Source organism: Leopardus geoffroyi, chromosome B1, assembly GCF_018350155.1.
Source record: "Leopardus geoffroyi isolate Oge1 chromosome B1, O.geoffroyi_Oge1_pat1.0, whole genome shotgun sequence".
Classification (NCBI taxonomy): domain Eukaryota; kingdom Metazoa; phylum Chordata; class Mammalia; order Carnivora; family Felidae; genus Leopardus; species Leopardus geoffroyi.
Genome location: NC_059327.1, coordinates 105,252,765 through 105,264,797, shown reverse-complemented (window position 1 = coordinate 105,264,797; position 12,033 = coordinate 105,252,765). Strand labels below are relative to the sequence as shown.

Genomic DNA, 12,033 nt, shown 5'->3' with positions numbered 1-12,033 from the left:
TATTTAATCATAAGGTAAAAACTAGATATACTTAATTTTAGGTCTCTACTAATTCTCTAGGGACACACAATTTTGCAAATTCTTTTGAGGGGTACTAAAACAAATATGCAGTACAAGAACAATGTCATTTTGAGAACATATGCTAATGGATTCACACAAAGTTCAAATAGAATGGAATTTCCATCATAGCTATTTAGTCTATCTTGACGAGTGTAACTGATATCAACACATTCTCTCTGAGCCCTCTAGAAATAATATGCTCATATGCTAGACTTTGTCAGACATTATGTAACATGTAATACATAATTAAATAATGCCTTTTACTTTCTGTTCACTCTAAGTATATCTACATTAGTTACCATTCATGTTTCCTGGTTTTGTTACTTCATTTTGTTTCTCTCATTGTGGAAATACTGTCTAATGCTATTTGGATTCTCAGTATTTCCAAGGAGTATTTCCTCAGTATTTCCAAAGCCTCACATATAATATAGTATTTCCAAAGCCTCACATATAATTTCCTCAGTATTTCCAAAGCCTCACATATATATATAATATATATAATATAAAAACTTCTATTTCTAACACCCAAGCCTTTTGACAGCTTAAAAGTCTTCTAGATTGATTTCTACAAAGACATGCCTTATTAAAGAATTTTTAACAATTCCAAGTAGACCTAGGGGAAAAAATATTCTCTAGTCACATACTTGTTTACAATTATATATATGTTCTTACATGAAATCCATTTCCCCTGAGTGGAAAATTATAAAAACATTCAAGTGTATTTAGATCGATCAAATAGCCACATGATCCTCATGTAAATATTATTTGATGGTAAACTATACCCTGTGCACTAGAAGATGATTATCTAATTTGTTATAACATTTAATTACTGATTTACTTATTAGGAGACTTTATTCTAAAGAAACAATTACACAGTAAGCTCTTCTTTCAATGCTTTTCTTGATAATTCTTACAGAAACATTATTGAAAATTGCTACAAACTTTGTTCACTTAGCCTATATTATTTCTTACCGAAATTCACCATTTAAATTAAATGCAAAATAGGGGCACCTGGTGGCTCAGTCAGTTAAGTGTACAACTCTTGATTTTGGCTCAGGTCATGATTCACAGTTGTGAGATCCAGCCCCGCATAGGGCTCTGCACTGACAGTGCAGAGCCTGCTTTGGAGTCTCTCTCTCTCCCTCTTTCTCTACCCTCTTTGACTCTCTCTTTCTCTCAAAACAAATAAACTTTAAGTTAAATGTAAAATGGACTAACCGGTAAGTTAAAAGCAATAAAAAATGTAGAAAGAAATTAAAGTGAAAATGTATTGATGGATATGCTTATGAACTTTTCCTCTCATTGATTAGACACACAATTCAAGGATCAATTTGATCTTTCCCTTCCTATTTCCAAAGATAACACTAGGTTTCCTGGATTATTCTGATAAAAAATAAAAGTTAGCCAAGTAACCAGTCTCAAACAGCAATATACAGTAAAACCTTGGATTGCAAGTAACTTGTTCTGCGAGTGTTCCACGAAATGAACAACATTTCTAATAAATTTTAACTTGAGAAACGAGCGATGTCCTGCAACACGAGTAGTACGTGATGCTAAATGTCACATGATCATGACTGAGTCAGTGGTTCTCTCTCACTGGAGGATTGTGGGTGATCATCTCCCATGCTCCCATGCTTGGTCTCAGGATGCGGTGTTTGGCAGAAATCAGTGATTTTTTAGAACATTGGAAGGTGCCCATAAGGGGATTAGTGTATTTTTTGTCACTTCAAAGTACCTATGGACAGTCCTTTACTTTTCCATACAAGAGTAAGCTTAGGAATGCTTTGCTTCATTCAAGGTCATTGGATAGGTTCCAACTTGGTAAAGTTGCACAAAAAGAAGATTCCATCGAGCCAATAGGTAGCAGTTAGTGACAGTGAAAGTAGTCCTACACAATAATCCTCCTCTCTTCTCCCTCACACCAGCCACAAAGGTTTCCAAAGGTAAGTGTAGGTTAGTTTATTTTTCTTTATATTTTGTAGTTTCTTTATTATTTTGTATTATATTACAGTACTGTAATCATTTTTATATGAATATTTTTGGGTTGTGGAACGAATCATCTGAGTTTCCATTATTTCTTATGGGGAAATTCTCTCTGACATACAAGTGCTTTGGATTATAAGCATGTTTCCTAAACGAATTATGCTCACAAATCAAGGTTTTGCTGTACTTTAATGGCTGATTTTGGATAAATTCACTGTGAATGCAATGTAAGAAAAATAATTTTTTTTTTCAAATAAAGGAAGGAGTGTTAGAAAAGTAGTTAGCAAAGGAAATAAATCGTTGACAGAGTTCACCGAGGCATCTAACATAAACTCTTCCTATCTTACTTCTATCCTTCATAATTTGAAAGCTGAAAATCTGTGTATATACCTATTTTAATACTGAAAATCTAGATCCCAAATAATGGACCCATTTACCATAAGACAATTGGAATTACAACTAGGTCCAAAACTGAGCAGGAAATTGAAGTTGTTTCTGGGTAACCGAAAACAACTTTGAATTAAAAATTTAGAAAAAACATATGAATTTTTATTAAATTAGAAATACTTTTAAACATAAAAATGTATTGGGGCGCCTGGGTGGCTCAGTTGGTTGGGCGTCTGACTCTTGGTTTCGGCTCAGGTCATGATCTCACAATTTCATGGGTTTAAGCCCCTCATCAGGCTCTAAGCTGGCAGTGTGGAGCCTGCTTGGGATTTGCTGTCTCCCTCTCTCTGCCCCTCCCCCACTTGCACTATCTCTGTCTCTCTCAAAATAAATAAATGTAAGAAAAATTTTTTTTAAAGAAAAATGTATTCTGCATAGAATAACCAGTTAAATTTATCAATATTTAAGATATGCATAGATGTATAATTAAAGATTTTTTAAAAATCCAAACCAATATTAGTAATCTATTATGAGTTCATCAATTCATTTCAATTTCAATATTCATTTCAATTTTATATCCTCTATACTGTAACATGCTACATATATTTGTAGCTGCCAAATCAATACTCACGGTGCTTTCAGTCATTTGCAGACATGCACAAAGCCTCAAAAAATGTGCATTGCCCAGCTGAGGCGTCAGAAGAAGATAATCTGCTTGTTTATTTCAGCTCTCAAACTGAAACAAGTGTCCTTTTCCCAGTCTATTTAATGCCATGTTTATTGCACTATTACTCATGCTTCAGTGAAACCTATCCAACACCTGTATTTTCTCCATAAGGCACATCACAATCATAGCCTTCTTCCACTTAGTAATGCTAGGTAGCACTAGATAGCACTGTGCTCAGGGGGCATTTTAAATAGTGAAATGATTAACGAAAAAAGCATAAAAATGCAAAATAAATTTTAAAAAAAGTACTAACAGACCACAAAATTCTTAATTGTTTCCAAGATTGAGAACTAAAATGAGAAGGCAGAGCACTGCCTTGTTCAACCTTCACTCTAGAAGCAATGGCTCAGCATTAGCTAATGCAGTGTTTTACTGTGATTTTAGAGAGTGGAACTACTGGGAATAAGGAGAACTAAGTACAATTTCATAACCCCAGGGTCTCTTAAAAGGCTAGAGTATTGAAACCTAAATCATAGAGAAAAGGTTAACACCTCTGCCTGACACAAGCAGTATTACGAATATTAGATTATTTGCTATTATATAAAAGCTACATTTTTTTTTAAGTAAGCTCTAAGCCCAGGGCACCTGGGTGGTTCAGTTGGTTGAGTGTCCAACTCTTGATTTCAGCTCAAGTCATGATCGCCCGGTCATGGGATTGAGTCCCATGTCAGGCTCGGCACTGAGTGTAGAGCCTGCGTAAGTCTCCTTCTCTCTCTCTCTCTCTTTCTCTCTCTTTCTCTCTCTCTCTCTGCCTCTGCCTCTCTGCCCCTCTCCCCTGCTCAAACACCATCTCTCTAAAATAAAATAAAAAATAAAATATAAAATATGTATTTCTAAAAAATAAAACAATTAAGTTCTAGGCCCAACGTGAGGCTTGAACTCAGGACCTTAAGATCAGGAGTTGCATGCTCTATGGACTGAGCCTGCCAAGCACTCCAAAAGCTACATTTCTTATATAACAGTGTATATGGCTTATAGGAGAATAGAAAAATTTAAATAGACTCTAATTAGTATCTCTTCACAATTCTGAATCAAGTCAGCATGCTGCCAGTATTTTCAATTGATTCACAGAAATTAATTTTAGGTAAGAAATAACTCATTAGAACAAACCTGAAGAGTTAGAAATGTTCATCAAGTAACCATTCCAAATAATTAGGTTTTTCTTACTTGTAGCCAAGCTGGCGACAAATCACAGTTGCGTCCTTATCAGTCCACCCATCATCACAAATTGTTCCCCACTGGCCATTGATGAAAACCTCCACTCGTCCTTCTTTCTTATTTTCTCCATCCATCAGTCTGATAGGAAAACCTAAGTCATGATTCAAAAGTATTAGAAAAGCCAAAACAGCAAACTGATGTCAAAGTATGAAAGACTTTGTAAAACACAAATCATTTTTTTAAATTAACTATGAAATTAGCTGGGTAATACGAAACAGTGAATGAGAGAGAAGTGTTAATAAAAAACCATATCCACTTTTGCAATATCTTTTGAAGTCTTTGGGTCAGAGTACTCACTTGCTCAACTATGAATTCCCAAGCACTTGGAACAGTGCCTCACATATAGAGGACATGCCACAGCTGTTTGTTGTATGAATGAATAAATGAATGAATGGATAATTAGCACTGTAATTTGTGAATGGTTTTATTACCACTAACTTCTTTTTTTTTTAATTGAGGTTCAATTTATAGTGTAGTATTGGTTTAAGGAGTAGAATTTAGTGATTCATCATTTACACATTAACACCCAGTGCTCATCCCAACAAGTGTCCTCCTTAATGCCATCACCCATTTAGCCCATTCCCCTGCGCACCTACCCTCCAGCAACCCTTAGTTTTCTATCATTAAGAGTCTCTTATTATTTCCACTACCTTCTAAATAGTAAAAGATATTTCCTTGGAGTTGTTTTTGTTTCATGTCTGGTCATTTATCCTTGAACACAGCTAAAAATTTATACTCCAAAGCTGAGATTTTTAAGAAGCCATAAACATATACCCTTGGCATGCATGGGTAACTTGAATGCGTGGGGAGAAAAAAAAAGAAGGCAGCTAACAAGGACAATTTCCATCTCAGGCTTCTCATTTACTATTGCTTTCAAAAGAAGGGCTTAAATCATACAAATTACTAAGATAACTAAAGTTGAATATAAATGTTATGTACAGCATGGTGAGTATAGTTAATAATACTGTATTTCATATTTGAAAGTTGCTGAGATTAGATCTTAAAAGTTCTCAACACAAGAAAAATAATTTTTTGTAACAATGTAAGGTGATGGGTGTTAATTAGACTTGTGTTGATCATTTTACAATGTATACAAGTACTGAACCATTATGCTGTATGCCTGACACTAATATAGTATGTCCATTATGCCTCAAGACTTTAAAAAATGCTGAAGCTAGAAAATAAAAATAATAAAAATTTAAAATAAATAGAAGTCACTCCTTTTTTTTTAAAGTTGAGAAACTGATCTCTAGCAAACTGAGGTTTATCTAAGTTATGTAAATGATTTATAGAATTTCATGTATCTCTATTGACACCATTAAAGATGGTGCTATTTACCAAGAAGCATAAAATACCTAGGGATAAATCTAACCAAAGATGTAAAAGATCTGTATGCTGAAAACTATAGAAAGTTTATGAAGGAAATTGAAGAAGATATAAAGAAATGGAAAAACATTCCGTGCTCATGGATTGGAAGAATAAATATTGTCAAAATGTCAATACTACCCAAAGCTATCTACACATTCAATGCAATCCTAATCAAAATTGCACCAGCATTCTTCTCGAAACTAGAACAAGCAATCCTAAAATTCATATGGAACCACAAAAGGCCCCGAATAGCCAAAGTAATTTTGAAGAAGAAGACCAAAGCAGGAGGCATCACAATCCCAGACTTTAGCCTCTACTACAAAGCTGTCATCATCAAGACAGCATGGTATTGGCACAGAAGCAGACACATAGACCAATGGAATAGAATAGAAGCCCCAGAACTAGACCCACAAACGTATGGCCAACTCATCTTTGACAAAGCAGGAAAGAACATCCAATGGAAAAAAGACAGTCTCTTTAACAAATGGTGCTGGGAGAACTGGACAGCAACATGCAGAAGATTGAAACTAGACCACTTTCTTACACCATTCACAAAAATAAATTCAAAATGGATAAAGAACCTGAATGTGAGACAGGAAACCATCAAAACCCTAGAGGAGAAAGCAGGAAAAGATCTCTCTGACCTCATCTGTAGCAATTTCTTACTTGACACATCCCCAAAGGCAAGGGAATTAAAGCAAAAATGAACTACTGGGACCTTATGAAGATAAAAAGCTTCTGCACAGCAAAGGAAACAACCAACAAAACTAAAAGGCAACCAACGGAATGGGAAAAGATATTTGCAAATGACATATCGGACAAACGGCTAGTATCCAAAATCTATAAAGAGCTCACCAAACTCCACACCCAAAAAACAAATAATCCAGTGAAGAAATGGGCAGAAAACATGAATAGACACTTCTCTAAAGAAGACATCCGGATGGCCAACAGGCACATGAAAAGATGTTCAACGTTGCTCCTCATCAGGGAAATACAAATCAAAACCACACTCAGATATCACCTCACGCCAGTCAGAGTGGCCAAAATGAACAAATCAGGAGACTATAGATGCTGGAGAGGATGTGGAGAAATGGGAAGCCTCTTGCACTGTTGGTGGGAATGCAAATTGGTGCAGCCACTCTGGAAAACAGTGTGGAGGTTCCTCAAAAAATTAAAAATAGACCTACCCTATGACCCAGCAATAGCACTGCTAAGAATTTACCCAAGGGATAGAGGAGTACTGATGTATAGGGCACTTGTACCCCAATGTTTATAGCGGCACTCTCAACAATAGCCAAATTATGGAAAGAGCCTAAATGTCCATCAACTGATGAATGGATAAAGAAATTGTGGTTTATATACACAATGGAGTAATACATGGCAATGAGAAAGAATGAAATATGGCCCTTTGTAGCAACGTGGATGGAACTGGAGAGTGTGATGATAAGTGAAATAAGCCATACAGAGAAAGACAGATACCATATGGTTTCACTCTTATGTGGATCCTGAGAAACTTAACAGAAACCCATGGGGGAGGGAAAGGAAAAGAAAAAAAAAGAGGTTAGAATGGGAGAGAGCCAAAGCATAAGAGACTCTTAAAAACTGAGAACAAACTGAGGGATGATGGGGGGTGGGAGGGTGGGGAGGGTGGGTGATGTGTATTGAGGAGGGCACCTTTTGGGATGAGTACTGGGTGTTGTATGGAAACCAATTTGACAATAAATTACATATATTGAAGAAAAAAAAAAAAGATGGTGCTATTTAATTGAAAGCCCCCTCACTGCACCTTGCATACTGTCATGGGTTGAACTGTGAAGTCGTCACGGTGGGCCCTAATCCAGTATGACTGATGTCCTTATAAAAAGGACAGATTTGAATAGTGAGATACACAGAGGGAAGACTGTGAGGAGGCACAGGGAAAAGATGGCCATCTATAAGACAAGGAGAGTAACCTGGAACACAGCTTCCCTCTTAGCCCTGAGAAGCAATCAATCCTGATGACACCTGGATTTTGGACCCCAGAAATGTGAGACAACACATACCTGTTGTTTAAGCCATCCACTGCATGGTACTTTGTTACAGCAGCCCAAGCAAACCAATACACTTTAGATCACCTAGTTACTGAAAGGGTCTCCAGCTTCGGGGCCCCTAAGATTTACTGGTACGGATTTAGGGAATACCATGAAGCATGCAGAACTGATTAGAGCTAAAGAGGCAAAGTAAGCAGCTAAAGAAAAAATATCATTTCTCTTTAAAACAACATATGACATCGCTAGATTGGCCTTTGTTTACTGACAGAAAATACTGTTGGCAAGATGAACATACCCTACTTTGATCCTTCTGATCCATTTTTATTTCTCCATCCTTCTTTGTTTTATCCCCAGAGTTGTTGGCACTTTGGTTTCTGTACCTGTCATACTCACTTCGTGGGGCGGGCATCATAGCAGAATCAAGATAGCAAAATCAAAATCAACAAATGTTTATGAAGTGCCTACCCTATGCATGGCTTATGTTGGGGTTTTAGCCATGTCACAAAACACAGTATATTTGAAACATTACATTTGTTATTAACGCATCTGAAAGTTTGGAGTTTTTTCTAAAAGGAGTAAGGTAGAAAAGTGATCCTCAAAGAAAAAAATCCAAAAAGGTGAAGTTCTTTTCTTAAAGTTCTTAATTTTTAAATTTTGGGATGTTTGGTCCAAAATTAAGTAAACATATGTACATGGAATTAGATTTCCACATTCCATTCTAGTCATTTTATGGGCAGTTTTTCATATACCATAAAAATAAAAATGAGAAAGTGTTTTTAAAGCCTCAGTTGCATGCTTTGTATAAATAATGCATGCAGTATTTCTGAACCTAACTTTAGCCCTTCATTTTACAAAATCGTTGGATTTTCAATGCTTGAAGGGCAAACTGGATGACAAAAGCCATTCTATCAACACCACCTTACTGTTTAAGTTCTTTTCATTATGGTAGCAATAATATACATGTTTTATTTCTAAAATCTTAAATATAAAATGCTCGGGAAAACTAAATAGTCCTCTGGGCATCTAAGTATCTTTAATATATAATTTAATTATATATTTCAAACTTGGACCTCCAAAAGTTTTAATTTTCCTGTAACATTGATATAATACATTATTTTTAGAAAATAATATTTTTACTAGACGATAAAATTTAGCTTATGTTAAAAGTCAAATTTTTATATTGTAAAATTAGGTAAGAGACCAGCTCACTGTGGATAAAATCTCTCTAGGATATAATACTCTTAAATACAGAATTGGTGCAATATTGGGGCACCTGGTTAGCTCAGTCAGAAGAGTATGAGATTCTTGATTTTGGGATCATGAGTTCGAGCCCCACATTGTGTGTAGGGATTACTTAAGTAAATAAAACTTAAAAAAATGATCAGTGCAATATTAAAATGAGAAATCCATATATTTACCATTCTGCATATTTCCCCCAATTCCCATAAGTATTAACTACATTCTTATTAGAATTACTTTTATTGAATTAGAATATTACTTTTCAGCATTCCACCTACATGTCTACTGAACAAGTATTAATTTTGAGAACACTTTCATTCACATTCAGAGTTAAGGTACACAAGTTATCCTTTAAATACTTGAAAACAGTAATAGTCCAACAGCTCATTATTACAGTGTCAAAGGAGTAAAAAAATATCAATTGCTTTTAAAAATGCTGCTTTGTATATCACTATTCCATGATTTCCTTCTCTAAGTTTCTGTTTTAAATATGTAGTCCTTTTTGATAAGTGGGAAAATAATAATCTCTTTGGATGGATAAATGGTAATATGATTCTATTCTAAAAGTATATTTGGCTCAGACATAATGCTCTTCAGACAAATGAATAGTTAATAAATGTATTACTGAAATTAGGACTCAAGACATTTACAATAATGATCACATATTTTATTAATAATTACCATCCTCAGCTTTTTAAATTTTTAAAAAATATGTCTAGAATCCTAGAATTAAAGATTTTCAGGGTAACTGAAGAGATTAGTTGCCTAACCATATGCATGTATTTAACCACATGGTCCTTCAGATAACTCAGATTATCATATTTTGTATAATATTTATAGTAGTTCATTGCCTGGAATACTGATGAATAACGTGCCTGAATACATCACTCCATGATCGAAATACCTGCTATCTAGGGCTAAGGGTATACATTTCTAGCAAACGTTTTTGTTTTTTTTTTAATTAAAAAAAACTTATGTTTATTTTTGTAAGAGAGCACGCAAGCAGGGGAGGGTCAGAGAGAGAGGGAGACAGAGAATCCAGAGCATGCTCCGCTGTGCTTTCCACTGTCAGCACAAAGCCTGAACCCACAAATCCTGATATCATGACCTGAGCTGAAGTTGGACATTCAACCGACTGAGCCACCCAGGCACCCCTTTAGCAAATAGGTTCTATCTCCCCAACCACATACAATCTTTCATCACATAATCCTGGGAGGATTACAATCCCCCAGAAGAAGAAAGGATTAAGAGAAGAGGACAAATGAAAAACAAAGTTGGAAGTATGGCTTGTAAGGGGTAGAGTAAAATATTGTATTTCTACTTGATATAATGCTAGATTAGTGCAGTGAGTTCTCACAGTTTAGAATACAAGGAGGGATCAACTATGTACTTTGACAAACTTAAATATACAATACAGTTAATACTGTGAGATTCAACAAGTTATGTTATTTTATAATGTGAAGATTTAAGCTTCACAGTCTCAAAACAGAAGGATTCAAAAGGGGTTGATTCAACTCTGAGGTGAAAAGTAAAGACCACTTGGGATTATTTTAACATCTATTCACCAAAAATATGTGTTTGGATACATAATAGAGCCATGGTAGTGTCTTGACAAGTCTTTTTACTATCTCCCTGTGTCTTATCCATTCATATTTATTCTGCCATCCTCAAAAGATGTTAAGATGTTAAGAATAGTCAGATGTTAATTAAACCTGTCAAGGACATGTATGTGCTCTCTGCTCACAAAAGGATCTTTATCCATAAATATTTCCAGACTATTAGATGAGCTACTTACCTTTTATCCAATCAGAAGTCTAGAGAAATTTGGAACTGGGGAACAGTATAAGACACTGATGGGTTTCTAGAGTAACAGGGTACCTTAAAAAGATGGATTGACTATTTTCTCCAGTGAATCCACTTAGGAACCCACTGAGAAATTTGAAAGATCTAGGTTAGGACACAGCAATGAATGGCTGGTGACCAATGACTGACAAGGCCTTGGACCTAAAGAAGAAATAAATCATAGGAGAGAGAGCTATTGTTTTGTTCCGATTTTTTAAAATCCTGTCCCCAATTTTTCCTTAGAATTCAAGATGAATGAGAATCAGAATAGGGGACCGATGAATAGGGCAACAGACATTATAGCTTCTTCACTCAATATTTCAGATCCATGTGACTATAAAGATTTTTAGTGAGAAATGTAAGCTTCTAGGTAAAGAACAGTAACTTTAGGAGCAAAAATTTTATAACATTGGTGGAGAGACTCAAAAGTTGATTTCGAGCATTATTAGAAAACTGACTTAAAAAAGCCAAAGCTGAGAAATGTTTCACATGCCGGACCAGTGGACAGAGGTGCATGGGCTATTGAATTATGGATACTCAAAAGCTGTGGCCAATCCTCACCCAGTGATAGTCTGTGTCCATTGCCACCAGGGTAGCAGGTGATACCAACATCTTCCCGATGGCTGCAGTCATGCTTTCCCCACTGCCTCCGGGAACACTGAGTGAAACTTGTTTCCTTTCCGGAGCAGCTGACATCATCCAACCATATGGGCCCTGTGCTTTCTTCAAAGTGGTTTGCAGAGGCTTGTTTGCCATATCTGTGGCAATAAAATAAACACTGTGCATGAAACTGCTGTCTCTTGTGTCAAGGAACCACAAAACATAAAAACAAACAACCTAATTAAGCATCACGACTCTGGAGGATATTTGTTCTTTCTCCTATCTTAAGGACACAGTTCTTAGAGCAGTGTTCACTCCAGCACACATTTTGATCACATGAAAATTTCTGATTGATTCAACAGGCACCTAATGGATGATTAACTCATGAGAGAGAATGCAAAACAAGATAGAACTCCAATTTCTGACAATGGAAATAATATCATGAACCATAAAACCAGAACAGTTGTCTTGTCTCAGCTCTGAAGAGCCACCTGATTTCATCACCTTCTCTAGACCTCTTTGGTATCATCCCTTCCAAAATAAAACTGTGTATATTAGTTCAGTGATTCCTCAAACACT

The 12,033-nt window shown here is 35.7% G+C and overlaps 1 protein-coding gene across 2 annotated transcripts in view; it reads right to left on the bottom strand.

The window, feature by feature from the left end:
* Positions 1-12,033, bottom strand: part of PRSS12 (serine protease 12) — a 77,191-nt gene that overhangs the window by 28,733 nt on the left and 36,425 nt on the right. For both annotated transcript variants that reach the window (XM_045469044.1, XM_045469036.1), the window contains 2 exons: positions 11,416-11,612; positions 4,325-4,466 (listed from right to left, as the gene is read on the bottom strand). In XM_045469044.1, the coding sequence (XP_045325000.1) occupies positions 4,325-4,466; positions 11,416-11,612 (339 nt within the window). The remainder of the gene's footprint in view (positions 1-4,324; positions 4,467-11,415; positions 11,613-12,033) is intronic.